The 27,628-nt window shown below is 43.6% G+C and overlaps 1 protein-coding gene across 1 annotated transcript; it reads right to left on the reverse strand.

The window, feature by feature from the left end:
- Window positions 1-3,503: 3,503 nt before the first annotated feature.
- LOC139747037 (uncharacterized) lies at window positions 3,504-27,628 on the reverse strand. Its single transcript, XM_071658777.1, is given in 11 exon segments — window positions 3,504-5,901; window positions 5,903-6,028; window positions 6,030-6,158; window positions 6,536-6,729; window positions 7,297-7,553; window positions 10,837-11,067; window positions 13,204-13,400; window positions 15,698-15,824; window positions 16,649-16,752; window positions 25,325-25,543; window positions 27,508-27,628. Coding segments are annotated over 11 exon segments (2,904 nt in total). The 5' UTR covers window positions 27,574-27,628; the 3' UTR covers window positions 3,504-4,647.

Here is a 27,628-nt window from a genome sequence, read left to right on the forward strand (position 1 = left end):
TCTGTCATCCTCCACTTGCGAGGGAGTAGATCACTAAGTCTTTTTTTTTCTCTCTCTCTCTTTTCCCTTAAGTCTCTGTCGGGCGTTGGCTTGTTACCTCATAGATAAGTGGAAGCTGTTGCACTTTGAGGCGTACGTAGATAGTAAAGAGCACGTAAAAAGTGGACTGGACAAGATCCTACCCCATCCCTGGTGGTGCCCCATCACCACCTTCGCTTTCTGTAAACACACCAGCTTGTTCTTGGAGTCTGACATGCAACTCCTGCATGATTTCTAGTTGGTGGTCTGTCCTTAGTCTTGAATCACTGAATTAAAAGTATTCTTCTTTTCTAAAGTCCAATGAAAGTAATGAGTATGAGTCGCCTTTGTAGATTTACCTCAGACTTCAGTATTGTGTTTGGTAGATGAATTGTAATGATGTCTTCGTCCTATTAAGAACTCCATTGTTTGAGGATGGGAAGGGAAACTAAGATATCTCTATCTAGTTAAGATATCTATATCTAGTTTGGATAAAAGATATTGCATTATTCCCTCTGTGAAAATAAACTAATGCTAGTGAATATTTACTCTTCCTCCTTGTCCAGTGCCATTTACATAATATGTAAATAGGGGTGTAAACATATATGAATATATCATAACCTTTGACCTTTGGGTCCTAGTGGAATTAAAGGTTATTTTTGCCTATAGAAAATAGGTTCTTTCCAAAGAAATATTGTTCAAATGAACACAAATCGTTTGTCCCAGATACACGCTTAAGACTTTCTCTTAATCATGTATTGTTATCATATCTTTTCTTCCTCACGCCAAACTCTGTCTCTGTCTGTCTGTCTCTCTGTTTGTCTGTCTGTTTGTCTGTCTGTCTGTCTCTCTCTCTCTCTCTCTCTCTCTCTCTCCTTCGCCTTAACAACTTCCAAAGGGAAAAAAAAGTCTTGCATTGCTTCATCTTTTATGCAGATCTCCATTTCCTGACCTGATTCACTCACTCGATACAAAAATTGAAGTGGGAGGAAAAAAAAAATCATAGACAAAAAGAGAAAAAAAACTTATCACTGCCCAGTGAGCGAACACCTACCCAGTCTTCTGGCTCACTGATAATCTTGAGCAGCGAGCTTGGCTAGCGATCGGCAACTGCACATTCTCGCTGCCTCGTCTACATCCACGCCCACGCATACACCCACGCCCACACGCCTCAAGCCTTACGCCCACGTCTAACGCCATTCGTACATTTCAGACGCCTTCCCCTTGTATTCAAAGAACCAATTCCATTTCGCTCTAACCAAAAAAGAAAGCGATTCCATTTGATTACATTATAATATGTAGAAGCCACTGCTACCACAGTGGGCATGATGTAGTAAAGGCTGATCGGTCAATATGAGGTAGAGAGAGAGAGAGAGAGAGAGAGAGAGAGAGAGAGAGAGAGAGAGAGAGAGAGAGAGAGACTGATATTTAATGAAAACGTTCTCCAGTCATCTGTAAAGTCATTTTTCATTCAGTTTAAGAATGGATTTTTGTGCTGGTTTCTGTCGAGGTGTTTTTTTCCCCTCTCACCTTCCTTGTTCATGCTTAATCATTCTAATAAATGTTTCATGTTGCTTAACTCGCCCGTCCAGAGTGGCTTTGTGAGGAGGGTAATTATTGGCCCCAACTCCATCAACAGATGTTGCTGGATATCAACCACATAGAGCAGTATTACCACCCGTACTAAGTCGGATGGAATGGATTAAGCTTAGACTATATTATCCAGCACTGCCTTGTGTATAACCTAGCTTAAAGGGCCTTGAATTAATCTTGTGTGTTATACGTTCATTTATCTCTGAGTCAATTCTAAGATAGAATATCTATATGGTGTTCAGTACCTTCTGTTCTTCACTGTCTCACAAGGAAACGCAACAAACCTGAGTTGACACACATTGTAACATGTTTTCCCACGCTTGATCGAGGGTCAGGGGCCTCCACCTTACCCTGCTCTCGTGTGGAGCGCAGCCTCGAATACAGCAGGAGACCCGTGAAAATGATTTATGGGTTACTTAGAAATGATAACTGGTGATTTGTTGACTAGTGACAGAAGAGACTTCCATATCGGATGTTGCTAAAGGCAACTACGGTTCCCTCCAACATACTGTCTCATATAGAGCACCAGTGTATGTGTGTGCGTGTGTATGTGTGTGTGTATGTGTGCGTGTGTTAAGAGAGCTCCCCACCTAGTGATCGTAGCACTTAAAGTGAATCTGTCATTGTCAATAATCGTTCACAAGCCAAATCTATTATGAGCACTGGCATGGGTTTATGTTATGCTGGAAGACAACATACAATGACCTCACACACACACACACACACACACACACAAGGAAAAAAAACTAGAAATCTGATAACAAAAAATACGTACAATGGAAATTTTCACTTGAATCTTAATCAGACGATCAAAGCATTTTCTATCTTTTTGTTTTTGTTTCTGTTGTGGACCCAAAAGCAATATTATAGTTTTGAATGATGAACCCGTGACCTGGGGATGACCCAGTGATGTGAGAGCAATGCTTTCAGTCACAATAGCCACTCATGTCTAGAATGGAATCCCATTTATTCGCATGTTGTGTCATGATTTAATTACGACGGGGGAGTCATGGACATTTATCTTTCAGCTGTACATGTGTATCTCTATGGAAAGGGATGCAGTATGGAGTGGTATGTCTAGTCCATTTTCTTTTTGGCACCAGACTCACGGGAACTATGATGAATGTTTTATTTTATATTTTTTTCTTTTTTAGAAATGTTATTTGATGACATGGTCCTGTGCAGCTTGATATCAGGGGTGGTGTTTTTTTTTTTGCTTCCACTTGCCTATGGGTGTTCATCGTGTTCACACATGTTTTACAGCCTTGCTCTATGTGTGGATTCATCGTGATCACACGTGTTGAACAGTCTTGCCCTGTGTGTGTGTGTGTGTGTGTTCATCGTGGTCATATGACACATGGTGAACACACTTTTCTAACGTGAATTGACGATCGTTTCTTAGGAGTTCAGTGGATCTGCTGTTCGTCTTCCTGACTGTGTACGAGTCACGAACTCATTTCCAAAAACTCTTTCAGATACCACCAAAAAAACCCTTGGAGTAAGTAACAGCTAGAAATAATCTCAACCACCTGCCTCCACTACGCCTGTGTAAGTAGGCGTAAGAAACAACTTACTCATCTCCTTACCAGTTTCATTGCATCTGTTTAATGCACCTAAAATCTATGATAGAAAAAGCTTTGATTTGCCTTTCTGTCTTTCCAGAAGAGAAGGGAATGACAGAGTAAAGGTCGCGTACACTGGCTAGGTGCATATCCTCCATGAGAAGGTATCTTGTGTCGTGACTGGCGTGGTACCACCTTCGTCAGCGTTCAAGGCCCTGTTTCCCCTACTGACGAAGGTTATGTGTGTGTGTGGGATCCACACATACTCTTGAAGACTTCCATCTACATGGCGTCATACGAGGGAATCATCAGACAGCTATTGTTTGGAAGTTTTATTGGGATTCTTTTATTTTTCACGTCTTTTGTTGGATGAACAGAGACCTCGAAGGTGTTCTGGAGATGCCATTAGTACTCGAGTTAAGATTAAGAGAGGATTACAGTCCTCAACACCTTCCTGAATCTGCTTACTGAAAGCATTCGTCATCGTAGAGTGTACAGAGAATCCTGAAGTGGAACCCCCGTTCCTCATAGAAGAAACCTTCAACTCCATTCTAAGAGTGAGGATCCCCTATACCTCTCTCTATTTGGATTCTCGTCATCCATTTTCTTTGCATTCGTATCTTTCCCAGGATGAGTAACTACTTGATGAATACTCTACGTCATTTCTTTTCTTTCCATAGTCATACCTGCAACCCAATCATTAAAAATCAGGACATATCAAAGGCCATGCGAGCTAAAGTGGACAAACATTTCTTCTGGTCTTCTTTGCAAAGGTTTCTTGATGTGTTTTTAGGTTTCTTGCACAGTAAAGGTTTCTTGTTGTGTTGTAGGTTTCTTGCAGATGTTTCTTAACAAGTGTGTGTGTTTTTCTCCTATACGTAAAAGGTTTCTTGTTGTCATATTTTAAGGCCTTTAAAGGTTAGTTTCATCAAGGTCTGTCATGGTTATGGCTCTCCGAGAGGCTGCGTTGTCTTTTCTTTGAATGTTCCCAAGGCTCTTTAGGGCACCTCTGGACTCGTTCTTATATTCGTGCGTACGGCGCTTACCCAAACAGGTCTGGGCGTCAGTAGCTTTTGCACCTGTAACACGTGTTGGGGATGGTACTGGAGCAGCACCTGTCGCAAGCTGCGCCAGTGGAGAGCTTGTGGTATTTCGAGTGTGCGGTGAGGGTTCTACTGCAGGAGAGGTCGAAGAAACGTTATCTGTGGATGATCTCACAGGTGCATCACCTGTCGCATCATGCGCTGGCGCTCTCACTGGCCTACCACCTCTCACACCTGCACCACGTGTCAGAGCTCCTGTCGCACTTGTACCCCGCACAGGACCTTCCCTACCGGTGCCATCTGCCACAACCTCCCCCCCTGTTCCACTCGCCGGGGTTCCCTTGCAGAGCTCCCTCACCCCTGGCTGGTGTCCTTTGGGGTCATGACCTCTAGTGTGGTGTCCTTTAGGCTGATGCCCCTCAGGCCTGTATCTAACTACGCCGTGTCTGTTTGGTGCCAGGAGAGCGGCCGCGTCGAGAAAGGAGAGAGGGTCGAACTTTCCGTCGACTTTCCCCGAGCATCCTGGGTCGTTTGTGGTCCTCAAGGGTGTCGTACCTCAGAGTGCGGGCTGTCATCTGGCTCCTCGACCCTCCTCCTGCCTCATATTCTAAAGTGGAACTCGGGGTGAAGTTGTTCGCCGTGGACGAGGACCCGTCCGAGGGAAATGATCTCCGAAACAGATTCGGTTCCACTGTATCGTTCGTCGCCGAGGATGAAGCCCCGATCACTCGAGACGAAGTGGGGTTTGAATGATGCTGGAATGGCGACCTGAGGTCTGCGATCGTTCTTTTTGAGGCATCTCCCTGGAGTCCACCCAGCCTCTCCTCGTCCCGGGCAATCCTGATACACTCTCTCAGAATGTACGATGGCTTGGTGGTGCCACCGCCATCGGCTTTCTCCTTAGCAGGTTCCTTCTTCCTGAAGAGGGTGGCGTAGCGCGAGCCTGAAGTGTCGCCCCTGAAACTGTTTCGGGATATGTACTCCTGGATCAGCGACCTTCTCGAGCTGGTCTCGTAGGCGGAAGACGAGGAGTAGTAAAGACCAGAGCCTCGTCTTCGGTCAGTCGGACTCACAGGGCGGCGTATGTGTTTGAACTGCAGGGAACACACGGAGATACTGACGTCACTCTCCAGAGGACCAGAGGTAGCGAAGGTCTTCAGTTCTTCGTCAGCCTCGGCTTCATCGTCTTCAGGCTCTTCATGTCGCTTCCCACAAGTAATCTTCTCTGTAAGTGACGCGCTTTTCTCTCCTGCAACATTTTCTTTATCTTTAAAGGACGCTGTTGTATCTTTTTGCTCTCCTACTTCCGTCGTCTCCGTGTATATGTTCTCCTCTGCCCCGGCACCAGTAGCGAGCACCTGCCCTCGTGTTTCCTTTTGGTCTTCACGATAATTGGAATCCGTCGTGTCTGTCGTGTCTGAGTTGTTGCCGTTGACCTTACTGACGTCAACGAGGGAGACAATGGAACAGCGGGAACACGACGAGGCCAAAGACTCGATGGAACGCGAGAGATTCTGTTTCATTCCCCTCCGTCGGGTCTGCACGTGGGGGAGGACCATCACCTGCGAGGGACCGGCCGCTTGAGGTAGCTGTCTCACCTCCTCATCCCCTCGCCCGGAGGCCTTCCGTACCCAACGGCAGTCCAGATTTCGATCGAGAGACTTGAATTTATCGCCATCGTCGTTCCGGGCCGGCGTCGGAGACAGCGCCCCTCCCGAAGACGAAGTGATCGTCGTCCGGCCAGTAGGGACTCTTGCCGTACTGCCCGTCGCACGCCTTCAGGAGGTCGCCTCGGGAGCCCAGGCCGACCACCTTCCGACTCGTCTACCACGTCGGGGAGAGTCGTGCCGGCCGTCTCCGGCAGGAAGAGTGTCAGGAGGGCCGCTATGAGGCACCCGCCTGCCGACGTTAGCCAGGGCACTGAGGGGTACGTCAGCTCAGCCTGTTAGCATAGTGGAAATGTTAGTAACAAGTTACATGGTGCACTGTAGCCTGAGGTCTGTAACTCAGGTTGTGACTGAAGCCTACATAATCTTCTTACCTCACCACCACCACCACGATGAGTCCTTCTACCACCTCACTACCACCACAATGAGTCCTTCTACCACCTCACCACCACCACCGTGAGTCCTTCTACCACCTCACCACCACCACAATGAGTCCTTCTACCACCTCACGACCACTACGATGAGTCCTTCTACCACCTCACGACCACTACGATGAGTCCTTCTACCACCTCACGACCACTACGATGAGTCCTTCTACCACCTCACCACCACCACAGTGACTCCTTCTACCTCACCCACCACATCCACTTACCACAAGAGCAAGCAGGGGAGCCAGGACCTCTCCCATGGCAGCGTGGGCGGCACACAAGCCCACAGCAGATGCTCGGGCAGTGGTAGGCGTGACCTCCACACTCACTACGACCACGCCCACCCTCGCCCCGCCCACTATCAACACCCCCAGGAACCTGAGACCCGTCGCTAGGGCGTGTACGTCCATCGATGTCTCTGGGAAGAAACACAAAGTCATTACACATGCAAAATGAGTCGAACATCCCATCTAAATACACTAAATATCATCCCTTAAGTCAGTGAACGGAACATCAAATTTCAATTTCTCTCTTCTCGAGATCAAGTAGCAACTTCAAACACATCAGAGAGATGACCTCTGAAAAAAGCGCGGTAATCTACGACATTCTGCGACTGAAGGATCGTGAAATTTTTTCGCCGTAGCCATTGAGAGCGATTTCGTATGAATTTGATTTTTCTTACCCAAATGCCATTTTCATGGCACTTACCAAGAACGAATGGATTTGAAGTCCAGCCAAATCATTTTTCCTATAGAATATTTTGCACATTCGCTGCAACGCGGACCATTTTCTGTTTCTTTGAGTATATATATATATATGATTTTGATGAAAAAGAAAAAAGATTTCGAAAAGGATAAACTTAATAGGATTAGAATGACACGGAATCGTGCTGTATCACTGTAAGGCATCGCCTGTATCACTCAGCTGCTCTACGAGTTGTGAACGGGTTGTGAACGGGTTGTGAGAGGTCATCGCCTGCCCTTACCTTTGACCAGCTGGAGGACGCAGATGACGACGATGACCACTGCAGCGGTCAGGAGGAAGGAGAGCACCAGGAAGGCCCTACGGTAGAGCTGTGTGGTGAGTACCACAGCCAACACCACAGCCCCGGCCTCCACCCCAGCTCCTAGGAGCGATCCCAGGTGGCCCGGGGATCCTAGGAGATTCACCAGCTGTCCAGGTGGTCCGCCTAGCCCAGCCAACTCGTTCCGGAAGCTGGTGTCAGCCAGAGAAACGGCCAGCCTTGAAGGAGGTCATAGAAGGTCATTTTACTGGTCATCTAAATCATATATGATTGCTTTATTGCCGGTTCATGTGTGTGTGTGTGTGTGTGTGAAGGGGCCATGGCATCCCCTTGGATGTATATAATGTATATAATGTTTATATCTTCTAGCGACAACCCTTCCTCCAACCACCCTCCAGGCTTCAAGGGAAAGGTATTTACTGTCTAAAGCTGAACCAAGACTCGAAGGTTATTGAAGGCGACCAGAGAAGGGGTTCGAGCGGGAATGGGTTCGCGTTCCTTTTTGAGGACTGTTTACTTAGCTACTGTGAGGCACAGGAGAGAGAGAGAGAGAGAGAGAGAGAGAGAGAGAGAGAGAGAGAGAGGGAGAGGCAAAACAATGATGCCTAAAAATTTGATGATATGAATCTTGATCTTCGAAGCTGTTTCGTTCATGTACTTACGCCAGACACCCCTCATTACATTTTCCCTTTTACTTGAAAAAATCAAACAAAAAACGGTGAGAGGCACACAACCGGTGATATTCTTTTTTCTTTACCCCAGTCTCGGCAAGAACCAAGTAATATGACGGCAACAGACTCTTAAATTGAGGACATTGGAAGCCAAGCGCCTACATGAACAAACACACCTGAACGTGAAAATAACTGGAATTTCAAAGGCTTTCTAGCCGTCTGAGGCAAATGACTTCATATTCAAATCTTGAGTCAAATAAAGAGGTTCAATTGTCACAGTCTATTACGTTATATCATAAGTATTTCACGTTCTAATCATGTTCTTTGTAGATTTAAAAGCGTTTTAATTTTTTCTCCGTTTTCTCCTGTGTCCACTTTCTCCCATTTTCTCCTGTGTCAGTTTCCTCTCGCTTTCTCCTTTGTTTTCATAGATACCATCTTCCATTTTCTACTGTGTCTTTATAAATAGCTTCTCCCATTTTCTACTGTGTCTTAATACATAGCATCTCCCATTCTTTCTTGTGCCTTTGTAGGTAGCATCTCCCATTTTCTCCTGTGACTTTATCAATGGCATTTCCCATTTTCTTCATACTCTTTATAGATATCGCTTTCACAGGTTCAGATATTGGCTGTTACATGATATACTTTTTATACTTGGCAATACACTGGTCTGTGACGCACTCCAAATATGCACTGCGCAATTCGCTGGTACACCTCCATAAAAGTTTTCACTTTTGTTTATCGATAACAAAAAAAAGAAAACGAAAAAAAATGCTAATTTGTCAACGAACCTTTGTCAATTGATGTATTGTGTCGCTCACCACAACGCCACCACCACCACCTCCACCACATTACCACCCCCATTCTTCCTTCGTCCCCTCCTCCCACCCCGACGCTGCTGCATCCTGTGCAGAGGACGAGACAGCTGGTCATACTTGAGCAATGAGCAATGATTACTGAGTCCTGAGCTCTGCCGGAGTGAGGCAGGGAGGAGTCAGGGGTGTGTATACACACACACACACGAGCGAGCGCACTGGGGCAAGTTTTTGCTCACTGTGTCTTAAGCCGGCGGGAGTTGCTGGCCAGACGAGGCCAGTTGTCGTATATAAGATCATAAGTTCGCCTGTTTTACGCCAGGCTGGGACCTGGCTAGCTTTATGATAACTAGCCATAGCTAGTTATGTCATAACGGTTATATAGCAATGGCGTAACTAGTCTCTCTCTCTCTCTCTCTCTCTCTCTCTCTCTCTCTCTCTCTCTCTCTCTCTCTCTCTCTCTATACACACACATGCGCACACACAGCACACACACACACACACGCGCGCGCGCGCAGTTCTAATGGGAAAGTTATCTTGAAAAGGAATGAAAATCCAATTATTCACGACAGCCTTTGTCCTAACATCGTTCCAAATTATTACTTCAATTTCGAGGCGAATCATCATTTTCATCTGAATCACCACATCTTAGCGCCAGGCTGTGAATATTCACGTCAGCTGAACGCTTCACTAGCATGTCTGATTCCTTTACGATCTGGTTTCTTACAATCTTTTTTTTTTTTTTACTCTTCCTTGGACTTGTTACTCTGGTCATGTTCTGACACTTTCCTTTCCATCGTAGGTGATCGAGGTACATGTTCATAAGAAAATAACTTTTTTGTTTTTTACCTTCTTGACATTTCTCCTCTGTCCACGTCTGTCCATCTTGCTCTATAACGCACTTTAAAAAAATCTCTGTCTTGTACGACGAGGGCAAAATAGATAGCTTTGTTCACTAGCGAAACTTGCCTTAAAAGAAACTGACTTGTATACATCCCATTGTATTCCATACATCCCTCTTGTATTCTCCTACACTATTTCCTAAACCATTGGTATCTTTAGAGATAAAAAAGTGAGAAAAAAGAGAGATGGTCTGTAAGACTTCCTGGTAAACTCATATCATCTGTTCGACACTGAAACGGTCCACATTGCGAGTTTAGTTCATATGACAATTGCCATTTCCCTCTAAAACAGAAAACAAGGCAAAGGATAAAGTTCCTTATGAATGAGTGAGTCAAAATGGAGAAAATGGCACGAGGGGCTCAGTTATACTGTACCTTCCTCGTCTAAATTGGCTTCCTGGGCATCACTTGTGACAAGCCCAAAACTGCTAACAGGAAAGCCTTTCTTGAAAAGGAACAATCCCCTTTCTAGAGAGCTCCATTAACCCAGATTGCAGAGTAAAATACCAAGTGGAAAAGTATTGGAATACACCAACACGCAGCTTAAAGGGCTTCACATGCCCCAGAAACTTCAGTCTTGTGTCGTAAAAGTGAAATGGTTTTAGTATTTGGTATGTCTGACGCATGATAGGGAGTCTGGTTTTAGTAAACTGTCACTTATCAAAACCATGAGATCTAACATTGTTGTTTTTACTATTGTGTCTCCACTACGAATGAGATTATGACGACAGATGACCTCGTCACAGACCACCAGGTCTTCTGCTATCTGTCCTTCCCATGTATTGTCCTCCAGCAGATAACCCGTCACAGACCATCAGGTCTTCTGCTATCTGTCCATCCCATGTATTGTCCTCCAGTAGATAACCTAGTCATAAACCATCAGGTCTTGTGTTATCTGTTCTCCCCATGTATTGTCCTCCAGTAGATAACCTCGTCATAGACCATCAGGTCCTCTGCCATTTATCCCTCCCATGTACTCCCACGTTTACTGAGACCTCACCTACACCTGCTCCTTGTTGAAGAACGACTGATACCCAAACATGAACATCAAATACTCTACATTGATAAGACTGTGTCTGACAGGCGAGAAACACGACTGCTGGAGGCCCTTACCACATGAACACAACGATCAAAGTGTGCCTCCTGAGGCGCGGAGTCTTGAATAAGGTGAGGAGGCTTCCCCAGGGGGCGTCCAGGTAGACGTGGGCGGCCAGGTGGTCCATCTGGGCGTGGGCTGTGGGCGGCAGGGTGAGGAGGTTGTGGCGAGCCAGTTGAGCTGCTACCAGTCGTGCCCTGCGGGTCTTGCCCCGCGTCAGGAGCCATCGTAGGGACTCGGGGATCATCCTGGTGGGTAAATATATACACACATGGGTGTTCACGTGAGTGGGAAATGTGAGCCTTTGTGTGTGTGTTTATACTTGCTGGGTCTCACATGTGACTGTGTGCGTGTGTGTGTGTGTGTGTGTGTGTGTGTTTGTGTGTGTGTAATTACCTTTTTGTACAAATACAAGGAGGGGAGGGTCTGTGTTCGAGGGGGGCGCCCCATATGTGCATTTGAGATTACTTATTGTACAGTAAGAGTGGGTGGGGAAGGAGGGAAGACGGAGTTTTATAAACGTGTAATTGAATGGTTATGCAATCCTAGGCTCCTTTTATGAAACTCCTGGTACTTAAGGAGAGGGACGTTCCTCAACGAGATAGTGCACCTTTTCGTCCATTGACGGTGACGCAGCTCCGTCGAAGGTGACTTTTCACTCACGACGTAAGCCCTACACACCCATCCACCCACCCACACACACAAACACACACGCACACACACATTTCCTCCTTCTTTTCTCTCTTTCACATGTGTTCACTATCCTCCTCCTGAGCGAGGAAGCTTCAGGAACAGATAAATATCAGCCCAACAAAGAGAAAATTTTACGAGGAAGTGCAAGCGAGTACGAAATATGAAGGCATTTGTGAAGTATTCTCACGATTCATATACCTTCCCAGGAACACGCCTTCCTGTGCTCAATATCTATAGTCATCTCAAACCACCAGCGTCATGTGATCATGTTCTCACATCTCTATTACCAGAGGAGGAGGAGGAGAGTCCATGATAGCAAGGAAAGTGGTTTCGTATCTCATTCTGCATTGTTTTTTGGAGCATCTGAATTACTGTCTTCCATCTGCTCTGGTTTTGTCTATGAAACTGGCTTAGTATCTGGTACCGGCAGGAGCCAGACACTCGTTGCCTAACACACACACACACACACACACACACACACACACACACACACACACACACACTGTTTTTTGAAGGGTTGGGGGTCGTCCCTGCTTCATATCAAATGCAGTGAAAAGAGAATTTTCTGTTGTCTTGATTATTTGGAGTTAAGAAACATCGTTAACTTTCACTGTGAATGAGGAAATATGAATGCGGAAATATATACATACTTTGTGCTGGTCGATAAACATTGCTCTCAATAAGACTTAATTTCTGTATCGAATCACATAACAATTTCTTGAACAAGATGATACATTACTGATTAATGTTTGTGGTTGTTCTTTAAATCACAACTACACTTTACACCGTCAGGGTGTTTCAGTGATTCCACACAGACAGACGGACGAGGAGACAGACAGAGAAGACAGACAATTCGGTTTACGATAGATTCACACGGTTGAGCATGGGAAATCTATAGAGACATATTTACAGGTTAATAATGATTTCTTAAAAGACAATTTAAAGGTTCGTTTGCCATAACAATAAATGACATGGTTTATGATAAACAAAGAGAAATTAAAACTGTTTACACAATAAGATTTTATCAACTTCTCCCTCAAAATGCTATTAAACCTTTGCTTCCTAAAGAAGCTTAATTAGGTTTTTCGTGTTTACATTTTTTACATATCAAAGAATTTCGTGTGGAAAGTCTCGACATAAATTATGCATCGAGGTTGTTAATTTCGTACATTATACCTTGCATGCTGAGACACAGTCAACAACTTTTCCTTGTATGCAAATTAGATTCAAACAAGTCTAGAAACCAATGCCTTGGAAATGATTCAAAAGAGACACATTTATGTCTGATTTAATTTTGACGAGGAGAATATTTTCTCAAAATTTATGGACAGATACATTCTCTCTCTGGCTCTCCCCGTATTTTTTCTCTCTCTCACACAAACATACAAATACATTCCACAGAGAGAAACATGGTAACTGTAATCAATGTGGAATACGTTCAATGAGGAAAGATGAGAAGAAATGAGGCATTCAGGGTTCAGGCTCATGTGAGATTAAGACGAGCAGGAAGAGACTAGTCAATGAAATCAGATGAGTGAGGTGAAGAGAGTGAGATTAGCATCTTTTAGATGAGCCAGATGTACACAGCGAGTGAGACTAGTGGCTACAACCATCACTACTGGGATCAGCTAGAGTGAGGTGAGCTGAAGGATCGTAGCAGTGAGACGAGGGCACAAAGATGGCTCACTTACCAGCAATAAAGGAGAGATATGATCATTGGTAGTGAAGTGGCCAATTGCACAGCCCTCCAGTGTTGAACCATCAGGGCTATCAGGGCCCCAAGGGCCACGCCCAGGGGCTTGGCCATCCCTCCTGCAACGAGGGCTCGGCAACGCCATTTGGGAGGGAAGAGCTCGGCTGAGAGTGTCCAGCTTGTCACATACACGCCCTAGGGAGAAGGATCAGATTTTCTGAAATCCTGCTGAACTTCTGTGTCTTACGTTCTCCACCACTTCTCCTCCTCTTCCTATCTTGCTTCAATCATCAATCTCTTTTTATGCACTGAATGTATACATACATGGAATTTGAAATGTACTTTGGGTGTAGAATGTATAATGGGTATTGACACGAAAGAAACTGTCATGGGTTGCTAACGTCTAACGAGTGAACACGAAGGTGTCCTTTGTATTGTATGCAAATAAGATGAGGTTGTTGTATGATCGTGAAAGAAGAAGTGTAACTGTACGCTCGTTCTGATTCGTAAAGGTCAGGTCGAAGGTCGTACCGTCGTGCTCAAGGGTCGTACCGTCGTGCTTAAGGGTCGCACAGTCGTGCTCAAGGATCGCACCATCCTGCATTTTGCTTCACGTCCCTTCCTCTAAACCTCTTACTCAACGAACTTCTCGCCCCACTGGCAATGACGTCATATGCAATAACACACAGTGAGTAAGTTGGTTCCTTGGCGTCAAGACGTGTCAGCGGGTTAGTTCCCGGTCGACAAAAGGTGGCACGCCAGCCACCATCTCTCCTGACGTTCCTCCACACAAGGTTATATACCACACCCAGCGAACACGGACGATAAACAAAAGGGGAGAAATCTCCCTCAGCACAGAAATGCGACCCTTCTCTAGCTGAGAACGTCCTCAGATCTTTCCCCATTAATTCCCGCTTCCCCTTAATACCGGAATTATGGAAAGAATTACTGGCCTCGTAGGCAAGCATTTCCAGCCGAGAGAAAAACACCTCCACACAATGTAGGCGGGGGACCTTCCCCTCCCCCCAACATGAAGAGGCATGAGAGGGGTAGTTTTCCAGGGGGAAGAAATGGTGGGCGTGTGTATGTCTCGCTGGAAACTCCCTGGAAAACACATAACTTTACCAATATGGAGGCTGGAATATCCTGGAACCTGTCAGAATTCTTTCTTCGCCTCTGAGTTGTGAGATTCTGTATGTAACGGTACACATTCATCCTTTTCCCCGCACCCACCTCTGCCATAAAGCAATGCTTCGAGTGAGGGAAAAAATATGACCGTAAGAACTCGCTCGGCCATAACGAATTAACATAAATCCGTCTGGCAGGGAATTAGGGGGCTTTTGAACCGTCGTATGTCCGTCCGAGGAGAAGTTAAAGCCTTTGAATACCCAACATGAAGACTGATGTTACTAGTTTTACGACTTGATTCGAGTTATAAGCGCAATCATGAGGGTGGGATGGCATGCATCCTCCTCCTCCAAGTCTTGTACCAGACGAGACCTTGTTTCCTGCTCATCACATGGAAACAGTTCCCACTTGTGCTGGCACGAAGAGTGGCCTTCTGCACGAAGTAAGTTGGGCTATGATGCCGGAAACGTGTTATTTCGAACCATTACTTGAGTCGCTCATGTCGCTCAAAACCCGTACTTAAAGGTCTGACACCTCGAGAATTTATTTGCACTGTGATAAGACGGAATAAGTGGATTACTCTTGACAATCATACAACCCTGATGTCACTGTGTATTGTGTAAGCCCCACTGTGGATAGAAATGACAATACTCTTATTGGGTATTGTGTAAACCACTACCCCCACCTTGTGGGAACTGTGCCAGTGACATCATACAATGTTTTGTAACTATGTAAGCATCATAGAGAATCACATAAGTTTCACAGTGGATGCAAAACCCTTTGGCGTCCTAGAACATTGTGCAAGCCTCATTATCGATACAGATTCCTGTAGAATCGTAATGTACTGTGTAAGCTCCAATGTGGAATCTAATGCCACTGGAATCATGGAGTATTGAGTAAACTCCCCAGTGGATCCTAAAACCAATGACGTCATAGAGTATTGTGCAACCCTAGCTGTAGATATAAGATCAAGCGGTGTTATGTAATGTTATGTAAACCTTAAATTACGTACATATGTAAGTGGAATGTGGCTGCCGCTTTACACACACACACACACACACACACACACACACACACACACACGCAAAAAGTAATTCCATGTTAACTTTAGCTTTGCGTCCTACTTAGATTCATTCACTGTACCATGTAATTCTGAAATAAAGAATACAAACAACATATTGCACTGAGAATACATTAATTCTCTGTCATTTCATATATTGAAGAATGTACAGAAAAAGTAAAAGAACAAAATATACATATGTCTATAGAAATAAAGCAATTGTGATTTATATCAGTAAACGTTACAAACATCTAAATTGAACATAGACGAGCAGTCGAAAGGCAGCATATATGGAGACGCTCACCTGTACGAAGATGGCCTGGATGAAGCGGAGGCAGAGGAACACAACAAGTCTTCTGACGAAGTGCAAGGCGAGACCCAGACTGCCTACCGTCGTCACACACACCACCAGGAGGTTCCTTCGCCCGAACCTTGAACAGGTAAACTACCCATTGAAAGTGATTCGACAATCACCACCCTGTCATGTGACGTAAGAAGCTTCGATCTGTGGTGTTTCGAGATTTAAAGACGAACCAGAAATCTGGTTCTCTTGTATGGAGTAACCTTCTACCCTATCTTTATGAGATGAAATTTAAGACAGAAAAGGTTCCGTCCATAATTCTTAGACAGTCGCCAGCTCGCTATAATTAGATGTATTATTTACCAGAAATGTGTCTAGGATATTTATATTTATTCCATTACCATTATCTCATTGCTCATGAGTAACTACCCTTCCCTGCTAACGATCCGTTTCAATCGTCTCGTACACACAACACTCAGAGATATAGAGGAAGTAATATCTTAAGTTTTCTCTCAGGAAGATTTTGCAAAAAGAATAAAAAATAAAAGACTGTCGTCTCATAAAGGATCAAAGACGTGAGTGGGTCTTATGAGGATCGAATTCCACTCTCGGTGCCAAAAAAAAATAAGATTGACGCCTCCACAAAGGATCACAGACGTGAGTGGGTTTCTATGAGGATCCAAAGCCACTCTCGGAGCCACTCATACACGAAGGCCTTATGAGGGGCGCCACACACAGACACATCTAACCTCATTGCTGCTAACTGAGAGTTTCCTTTCATCAAGTAGGATAAACCATAGCCATATTACTTAAGCCTAGAACTTCCTGTGTGAAGATTACATGTGTGGAAGTCTATGGAGACAATAATGGTACATTATCAGTTTTTGTCACAGACAAACATATAAACAGACATGTAGACACACATATGTAAATACATAGAACTTAAAGCCTCACCTGTCTGCCAGAAAGCCGAAGAGCAGTCCACCAATCACAAGGCCAATGAGGTATGACGTCACGACCCAGTGTTTAATCCAGACTCGCTCGCACACGAGGCCCCACTGTAGGGGGGGGGGGGCGAAAGGGGTGGTAAGAGACACGGGAGAACTGATCATCACATGAACGAGGGAGAGAGAGTGAGAGAGAGAGAGAGAGAGAGAGAGAGAGAGAGAGAGAGAGAGAGAGAGAGAGAGAGAGAGGAGAAATCATATCCACTGTCCCTTTCAAAGTACACAGAGGAACATGGAGATCTTAAGGCTCAAAATATTTCCTAAATATCTAAAATAGAGTTAGATCAAATGATACAGAAGAAGAGGAATACAAGATTAGTCACTGAATTAATACACTGGACATTTATTAGCTACATTGACTTAAGATATATCATTCTCCTGTTCAATAGTCGTAAATGTTTAATAAAAAGGTACATACATTACACAGAGGTTTTCTATGAGGCGGGTATAGTGTTTTTGTACTCAATAGATTTAATGAATCATGCACAAATGCCTCATTAATCACTCGGGTACAGCTCACGAAAAAAAAAGATAGAGTTTAGTTATAATTACGTAGTTAATATGGTACACGTTCATTTCCTGTGTATGCTAATTGGAAGCTGCTAACATGGCTAAATACTGGGGTGGGATACTCGCTGTTATATACCGATTAAAATCATCACCACATGATCATTATGACCGTTGGATTATAGTCATTAAGACTAATGAGTAATGTGTTTTGTTGATAACTTGTGAAATTAACTGGTTGACAGTAGATTTCACTTACCAATTATCATCACGAACTATCCTTAATTGTGTCTAAATCTGGAGTAATATGACAGAAGCTGTGAATAGTATTGCTCTACATATTTTTCTGTGGGATATTTCAGTTATTCCCTCTACAGTGTCGGAAAATTAGAGATTTTGATTTGATTACAGAGTGACAGGGAATATATATATTTTTTCACACACACACAGAACACCACCGTATTTAGAAAGGTGTTATATCCTTATGATTGAAAATTTTGACAACCGATTTTTGCAACAAAGATGAAAATATTATTTTGTTTACCAAGATGATGACGAGAATTTGATAGACATTTGTTAAACCTATAACCTACATACTTCTTCTTGTACTTCGGAACCTCACTGTTCGCATCGAATCAACTCTCTGCTTCGAAACTCTAATGAAAAGATCGGATCATCTCTATGCCTTTGAACCGCAATGAAAAAATCGAGTCATTTCTCTGATTCGGAACCTCATTGAAAATATCGAATCATCTCCGTGCTTCGGAACCCCGATGCATATAACGAATCATTTCTCAGTTTCGGAACCTCAGGACCTCTCTATTGCAACGGCTGATATGAAGCGTTTCGGATTATCTGCTTCTGAAAATGATACTCCCTCGAAGTCTTCGGCTGAATCAGTATCATCATCATCATCATCATCATCATCATCATCATCATCATCATCATTCTCTACCGTTGCTGCTTCAATCCTGTGATCACCTGAACCATCGAGACAAACCTGATCTGTACTATGGAGAGAGAGAGAGAGAGAGAGAGAGAGAGAGAGAGAGAGAGAGAGAGAGAGAGATAGGCGAACACTGTCCAATTTTACACATGACGTGTCAGAGGAATGATCAAATATCTCGAAATTCAGACGCGATAGATAGGTTCAGCCACCTCTCATGGCATCGATGGAGATAATAGGTATTACATTTGCAATATGCAAATGAGGAAGTTATCTAAATCCAGACGAGAGAAGAGGAGAGAAGAGAGAGAAGAGGAAAGAAGAAAGAGAAGAGGAGAGAGGAGAGAGAAGAGGAGAGGAGTGAAGAGAGAGAAGAGGAGAGAAGAGAGAGAAGAGGAGAGAAAGAGCAGACTCGTTCTACATCACATAACGTCGGTGGTAACTTTAAACCCTAGAGGGACAATTTGTTCCTATCTTAAGTCAATTTCGTCGGATTTCCACCCTTCTCTTATTCAATAATAACTTCCTTCATATCCCTTTACGAATATTAGTTTTAAGTTGTCTTCAACTTCTCTTGATTTTGCATCTCTGTCCTTCTCTCTCTTTTCTCTCTTTCACTTTTATTTCTTCTCATATCTCTATTCTATTCCTCCCCTTTGTCGCATCTTTCATACATCCTTTATTCCCTCGTGTCTTCCACCGTCATACATTCTACTTCTGTCTCCTCACGATCTTCCTCGAAGGCAAATATCTTCTTCCCTTATCACTGTCTCCATTAATTCTAAGGACGCTTCTCCCATCTCAAGCTTCCGAGGGTGATTTCCCCCACCAGAGGGAGATGGTTTAGTTGGCTCTGAAGCCAAGAGAGCAAAAGGAAAAAAGCAATGGGAAATGCTTAGGTAACGTTTTCATATCAATGAATAAAGAAAAAGGGAAGTATGTTGTTCCCTTCGTTTTTAATCCCATTGTCATTAGTTACACGAACAATTAAATCTTTACGTAAAGAATCCGCGATTTAGGTTTTAATCTCACATCCGAATTACAGTGGCATTAGGAAAATACTGTGATTATACTGTGATTCATTTAGTAATCGTAAATGAATCAGCACTGATTAAAGTCTTTGACATGAGATATATGAACATTATCACGGACTACGGATCGTAATCACAGATGATGCTCGTATTAGGCCATGTAACTCATCATGCACACACACACACACACACACACACACACACACACACACACACACACACACACACACACCAGAGGGATGTTTTACCATATATAGAACATCCGTAATTGAACGTACCTCATTGTACACCTCTTCTATGTGGATGAGACAAGGAGAGAACAATAAGTCACACGCCAGAAGAAGACTCAAACAGGATATATTCCAGGCAAATACCTAAAGATCACGTAAGTTTGATTTCCTTCTTGTGGAAGGTATGAGGGAGAGGATTACACCAGGCACTAAGAGTGTAGGGCAGGTTCGAGCAATCTTATCAAAACCTGGACGTGTTTTTCCTTTTCGTTTTTCTTTTTCATCTCCTCCCTTAATTTACGTTTTCGTAAATCGCTTGAAGGTGTAAAAAAAAAAAGGAAAAAACAAGGAAAAAGATTGATCCTTGTCTTCAAAACACTTAAGTATCGGAGACGCTCTTGTATATAGGCACTGAAGCAGAAAACACCGCTTCTGCTGGAGACTGGAGACAAAAGAGGAGAAGAGGAAGCCAAACACATCAAAGCCTCATTAGATCCTTCCTCGAGGACGTCTGTGACTCTACGAAAATCAATGTCTGGTACGTCCCTAATGCACCCAGGCAGGCCGGGGTTGGTGGTGACCTGTACGGCGTGAGGTCATGGTGAGAAATGGTGAGTAAGGGTGGCTGAGAGGCGATCGCAGTGCCTCATCGCCACACGATTAGATAGTGTGCCTCACTATACAATATTCCTGCAGACAGCAGTGGAGAATATCCCATCTTATCTATGGTGATATTCTGATGTTCTGAGAATCCCTTTATGAGATGAAACGAACTATTGCATGGAGGAATACAAAGGAATCCAGACAAAGCAGGTCACTGGGACCCTTTGAGACGCTGTGTGACAATAGATGTTATCCATAACCTCACATAATTTCGTGTAAGCTCACTCAGTGTTATTTGCAGTGATGGTAAGGGAGTAAGTTGCTCAAAAGAGTCACTTCGGGTTCAAAGACGTTGAATAAAAGGATCGAAGACCCTGTGAATGTGTGTGTGTGTGAGTGTGTGTATGTGTGTGTGTGTGTATTTACCTATTTGCTCAGTACGGGGAGGGAGTTCTACGCTCGTCAGGGGCTCCCTTCTCTTCTGTGAACCTGTGTGTGTATGTGTGTTTGACAACCCCGACATAGCAGCCCAGCTTCACTTGCCTCAATAAGCATACAAAACCTTCACTTTTCTCTATATTCTTTGATGACGAGAAATGAGGGAGAACCTATTCCCGGGTCTCTGTTTACAAAGGGATCAGTAACTGTGTAAGTGAAGATTCGCCTCCTGAACACAACGTCCTTCATACACCCACTAAACACAGGTGCCTCACCTTACATCACGAGCCTAGTGCCCTCACTTAACATTTTGAAGATCGAGCGATAAAAGCAAAGCCATGACGAGCCACTACGATCATGTCTTGCTCGATTACAACTTAAAAGAAGAAGAAAAAAAAAAAGTGGAGAAAAACGTCGGAAGTTCAAAGTTTACTGTGTTGATGGATGATCATGAAGACACAGCTCAAGAATGGTTGAAAGACGAGTAATACATTCATCCGTGATTTTTCCAAAGACTGTAAACTTCCAAGAAATATCCCAGGTTGGTCGTGTTCAGGTCACCACAAATTTCAGAGTCTGAGTTTCTGAAGTTGGCCTCTCTGTTTACCATGCACTAGCGTCGGGTGCTACGTCATAGCTCTCCCTGTCTGAACACATGGCAGTGAAGCTCTTCCGCGCCTTTGTCAGTTATTCCATTATTTCATTATAGTTCTGTGTTAACAATAGGCTTAATAGTATACTGGAGGTGGTATATTGAAGTATACCATCATACTAAAAGAGAAACTCGCTCACAAACTAGTTAAGGGTCGGTGCATCGTCATCTGATCAAGGCATTAATCATTAGCGTACTGCTAATAGGGTCGTTGTGAAAATGAGCATTGCTAATAAAGGCGTTACTCATAAGGGCATTGATAATAAGGGCATTACTAATAAGAACATCGATAAGAAAGGGATTGGTGATAGTAGATCCATGCATGAAGCTAGACCAGCCAAACTATGGAGGCTTGTGTGGTGTAAGAAGTTGCAACAACACCACAGCAAAGTGTATCCATTCCATCTGCGTCGCTTGATCCGGGACATAGACTGACGAACGTCATCCAAGATTAACGATTAGATAGTCAAGTGACTTTAAAGACTTGAAGTTTGTGTAGGTCTAAGTCACGTCATGGGACTTATAATACAAGGACGTGGCCTTCAATTCTTCCAGGAGATAAGGAAGCGGGTTGAAAAATATGTTGATGAGTTTTCCCAAGTTAAGAGATGAAAACCTTCCTCTACGAGAGATTTACAATGCGGATGAGACTGGATATTTTCTGGTGTCGCTGGCGAAGATGCATCGTTTTCATTCCAGCAGTTGAATATGTAATGTTTTCTCCTGTGGGAAGCAGAGGAGTTGAGAGATTACGATTCTTAAAAGCGCGTTGGCTCTTACTCCCACAGCTTTGTTTGTGGTAGGCAGCCGTGCACATCCTCACCTCCTGAATGGGTTTTAAAGGTGTTGGATGTGATTTACTGAGGTGATAAACAGGCCTGGATCACTGAACCACTGACAGTGTGCGGTTTGAAGATCGCCCTGTGGGCGAGGCTCAGCTGTGCGGTTATAAAACTCGAGAATTGCAGGATTATTCTCCTCCTAGACACTGTTGTACTATACACCTTCCTTCTAATATGGCGGCGTCTGGAGACATTGTGGTATTGTATTTCTTTTTTTCCCCCTCCCTCACCCTGAACTGTGCCTCACGAATCCAACCTAAGTATTAAGAGAAAATTTGGAGCATGACGCGCGCATTCACAAGATCAAAATTCATGAGTCGTTTTGGTAAACCAGACTCGTTTGCGATCTATATACGTCTTCGGGAAAAAGAGCTCAACACCGAGAAAGTATTTATGTACCTGCATATCAGGGAGTGACACAGTTAGCGCTGCAGAATGTAGCAGCGTACGTTGTGGCTGGCTACTTTCAGTGTCCAGTACGCTAGAACCCCAGTCGCGCACGACAACCTTAGCTCTGACTGATACTTGGTATTCTGAAACGTTCCGAAATCCGGGTATTGCTTCGTTTCAAGGATTCTATATATATATATATATATATATATATATATATATATATATATATATATATATATATATATAATATGACATGAATTGAGAACAAGTTCTCTTTGAATTTCATAATTTTGATCAACCTTTACAGTATCTTTTGTTACTTTACGATTAACTTTTAAGATGTATCAGAAAAATAATAAACTTGGGGAAGTCTTGTATGTTAGAAAACAACATTAATCCAGATCTTAGTTCAACGTAACAAGATGATCTTACGACGAGGCTGGAGTAAATACAGTGAGGTTAACGTGGTGGTCATTTGCATGCTTAGAGAAGGTCATCTGGAGTGTGGGGGTAACCTGCTTTTGAAAAGGTCGCTCGAGGTTACTCGTACATTTGGCAGCGGAGGAGAAACGCGAGTTCATACCCTTTCGAGACATCTCATTAAGACAGTGCTAACACTCAGTGATCAGAGGGGCGGAACTACCGACATACCGCTACTGGATTGTAGGCTTTAGACGCTAGAGCACATAGTATCATCAGAACCCGAGCTACAAGGAAGGGTTGGATGACCGGAAGAGGAAATGGAGATGTGAGAGGGTTGAGTGTGGAGTTGTAGAAAAAGAGAAGAGGGTTGTTCAGTGCTAGAATTGACTACGAGGGTTCTAAGAGGTAATTGATGACTATGTAGATAAAGTACATAGATAATAGGGTATTCAACATGTACAGGACGGAATCTAGTGGAATGACGATAGACAGACGATAGACTTTAGATCGAGCATTACCAAGAGGTCAAGAAGTGTTAGGGGAAAAAAAAAGAGGGAGAGAATGGTGACAGGAACAGGAGGAGAAATAAAAGGAAGGTGAAAATATGGGTCAACTGGTTCGGATCAGGTGTTGACCTCTGATTCAGATCAGGTAATAACTTAAAGCCAAATGATTGTAGAGCAAGACTTAGAAATGAGAAGTTTTTGATTGAAGTTGCGTAACCTCTGTACCTATTGCTCCCGTTACTTTAATTGCCTGTTGCAGGCACTGTTACATAGTGTTTTCAAGTATATATATATATATATATATATATATATATATATATATAATATATATATATATATATATATATTCCCGTGGTGAACCACTATAAAAAAGTGCATCTTTCATTCTCATTGTAGCTTTGTGTAAGTCGGTTTAATGCTGTTTCTACTTTGAATATTTTCAGTGCTACTACTACTACTACTACTACTACTACTACTACTACTAAACTACTACAAAGCATTATTACCACTACTACTACTACTACCACTACTACGTCCTCACTATGTAATATGGTCATCACTGAGTCTGAGTAAGATTTTTCCCTCTTTACACACTAGACCCTGCGTGTTCATCCCTCCCCCCACCCTCCCTCCAGCGTAAAATTGATAAGGTTTCCATAATGTCTTTGAGAAGAGTTTATGGCTGGATGGTTGGGTCAATGCCAGGGGTCCGTACCCAGCCCAGTGAACCCTTCTGATCTTGTTGACAATGTATGCTATCAATCAGGGGTCATGGCACATACGAAAAAGGTTTATATGTATATATGAGGGTTTTTATTTTCATTAACTGATAGATTTCAGTGAAATGATTTTGTAATATGGACCTCTGAAGTAGCATATGTTTGTTGGCGAGACAAATTTTCTGTAATTTGGTTACAGAAATGATCTTTGTAACTATACGAGAAATGGGTTCACAGTTTGTGGTTCGAGACAGGTTTCGTTACGTGTATGAGTCCTCTCTCCCTCTCTCCCCACCTCTCTCTCCTCCCATCCTTGCGTCAACACTCCTCCGCCCCCCGTCTCCCCTCCTTCCCAGCACACTCTCGACCTCGTCTCCCCAACCAATACCCACCCTATTGAACCCTATTCATACCAGAGCCTCACCTTGACCTTACCGTAGTCTCCCACTCTAGTAAAGGAAAACGAGGATGAAAGCCAGCGGGAGACTCGAAGCCGCTTCGAAGCGTTTTGTTCGCGAGCGACTCACGTCTCGAAGCATCATTCATGCGTGAATCATTCGACCTCTCATTAAAATGGCATTCTTCTTTCATTATAGGTTGTAATCCTTATATAAATTCAAGATTTGGCGTCTTTGTGTCCCTTAAGTAATATATATATGTATATACATATATATATATATATATATATCATACAAACATCCAACAGCCGGGATCGAACCCGGGACCCCTGTGCCACAGGCGGGATAGCTACCACTAGGCTATGGGCCCATAGCCTAGCGGTAGCATTCCCGCCTGTGGCACAGGGGTCCCGGGTTCGATCCTGGCTGTTGGAGGTTTGTATGATAAATATATATATATTTATATATATTCACTGTATACTTATAGGTCGAGGGTCACAAGTCATAATCAGGTTATCAGTACCAATAGCCAACTAGATCATATTCAACGAATAATATTTTTGGAAGTAATACAAGTCCTAGACAATACATCTTTTCTAATCACATACAATCAATTCAGATCATGAATTTCCAGAGAGCCAAGCCTACACAAGACCTTTACCAGTGGGATATAAAAAAAAAAACCTGTATGTGACCTTTCAAAGTAGCGCCTGTACGTGATCTTTACAGGTAATGAGTGAGTGAGTGGCGTTGGAGATTGACCCAATATCTCTCTTATCAGTTCAAGGAGGTCAAGATTTGCTCTTTCTCTCGGACGTTTCCAGATGTGTGAACCTACATGACCCAGCCTAAGGTCAGAGATCCATGCTCTCTCTCTCTCTCTCTCTCTCTCTCTCTCTCTCTCTCTCTCTCTCTCTCTCTCTCTCTCTCCTCACCTCGGCCACGATGCTCCACTCGGCGGCTTGCAGAGTGAAGACGTACCCGTAAACACAGGACATCGTGCCCTTCCTGTGAAGACGAGGGTCTACGTACATCTGACAGTTCGAGTAGACAACTCGAGGCTCCCTCGGTGACTCCTTCTGCAGGAGGGAGGAGCCCTTGCCCGCCATCAGGACCGTAGGAAGGGCATCTTCCTCCTTCATCCCCTCCGGCAGCTGTTGTGAGAGAAGGAAGGTCAACGGTAAAGTCTTTTTATTTCATATTCATAAATGGTGACTATATCACATATCATAATTCATGATAGCATGGGCATGGCAAGTAGGGAGGAGGTGGTGGGGTTGGATGGTCACTACCAAATCCCATTTCACCAGAGAATGACGCACGTACGTACAAACAGATGACCTAACAATCTATCCCTAAAATAGATAGGTTGAGATAAAAGCCTTGAGTGTTGTCTGTAAGAATCTCCGGCACGTATCTTTGTAGACCGGGAGAGCAGAGGAATGTCAAGCATTTCTTCCTTATCTCCACATACTTAACTCGACAAGGAACATGGTAATACAAAACTCACAAGGACGTTGTCAACATTCAAAGCTTAAGCGAAAGTAAAGGCATATATATACGTATGTATATATGTATATATATATATATATATATATATATATATATATATATATATATATATATATATATATATATATATATATACGTATATATACCAGTATGCAACTGGTTCCAAGCCACTGCTATGACCAAAGTGTGTGTGTAGTTCCGCAAGACATTTTTTTTCCTTATCTGGTCTTATCAAGGACGCAGAAGGTGAGGACATCATCTTTTATTGCCAACTTAATGTGACTACATAAGAACTTGGCTACCTGTAAAAGTGAGAATTGTTAGAATCATTGCATCAGAGGCACTAAGACTGTGGGGTTCTGAGAAGTGCATAGCAAATCACATTTTTCTTCGTAGTTTCATTTGATATTTTTTTTTGTGGATCAAGAAATGAAAGCAAGACAAAATCCTCACTGTGATTGAAGGCAATTCTTCAATTTGAAGGACTGACGTCTTACTCAACTCTTATCCCAGCAGGAACAGGGTGAACTGTAGGATCATCGTGGGGACACACAATGGTAGGCATACCATCGCATTATCGAAGCCTAGGTCGAATCTCAGTACCAGATAGATGTAGAAGTAGACTTTACTACCGTCTCGATGCAGGTGTTGACCTTACGCATCCTACACGAGAGAGAGAGAGAGAGAGAGAGAGAGAGAGAGAGAGAGAGAGAGAGAGAGAGAGAGAGAGAGAGTCTGCATGTGGAAAAGCTTCGCTACAATCCTCTAACAAGCAAAATAATCGACAAGGCTTTCTCTAATTCATATATTTCCCTTATTTCAATATGGCCTTCTATATCAATGATAGATAATGCAATCATGAAGCGAACACAATCCGACAGAAGAGTAAATGATACCAAATGATATCGAAGTCGATAAAGTGCAACACTTTGATGAGAAAACGGGAGAGGGTCAACAACTTTCCGACTCTGTTTCGACTCGTAATATTGCAAGGACATGACTGAAGCCTCACCAGTACACCTGACATGAACTGCTTCAACTTCCACCTCTCCTGTTTGACAGTCCGCGTGGCGTGTCTCCTCAAACTCTCGCCACGAATTCCGGGGATTCATGTGGAACTTCGAGTGATTCAGTTCAGACTCGAGTGGATCGCTTCATATTCTAATAAACTCTCTACCTTATCATAAACTCCAGGGAATGGCCTCAGACTTACGGGAGAGATGTAATACCATCACATCCTAGATATTTTTCCATCAGACTCAAAGAACTAAACTTGAATAGAAGGTTAATGCTTCATACTCAAGGCAGCTGTCTCGAACCCGTCTCACTCAGGTCAGACCAACTTAGATATAAGAGACTCACAGAAAACTCATGTTATCCATGGCTGAGCTCATGATACATGCCTCGTATCTACGTAAAGGCTATGTGTGTGTGAGTATGTGTGTGTGATTGAGATCCTCATAGCTTTAATAAGGTGTCAAGATGAACCTTGAATGAGGTTCATTTCGTGCACTGAATGCTTCCATAGAAACGATTGTCAAAGAGACACAGTAATGGATAATTCATTTTCTTTTCTCTCTCTCTCTAACGACCAGTTGTGACTCACCTTACAGCGGTGTGGTGGTGTGGCGAGGTAGTAATGGTGCACGTGTTGGTTGAGGGCCACGTGCATGAGGCACGTGTTGACCAGCAGGAAGACTAGTAGCTGGTATCCGCAGCCAAGCCGC

The sequence above is a fragment of the Panulirus ornatus genome, chromosome 67 (genome assembly GCF_036320965.1).
Source record: "Panulirus ornatus isolate Po-2019 chromosome 67, ASM3632096v1, whole genome shotgun sequence".
In the NCBI taxonomy this organism is placed as follows: Eukaryota; Metazoa; Arthropoda; class Malacostraca; order Decapoda; family Palinuridae; genus Panulirus; species Panulirus ornatus.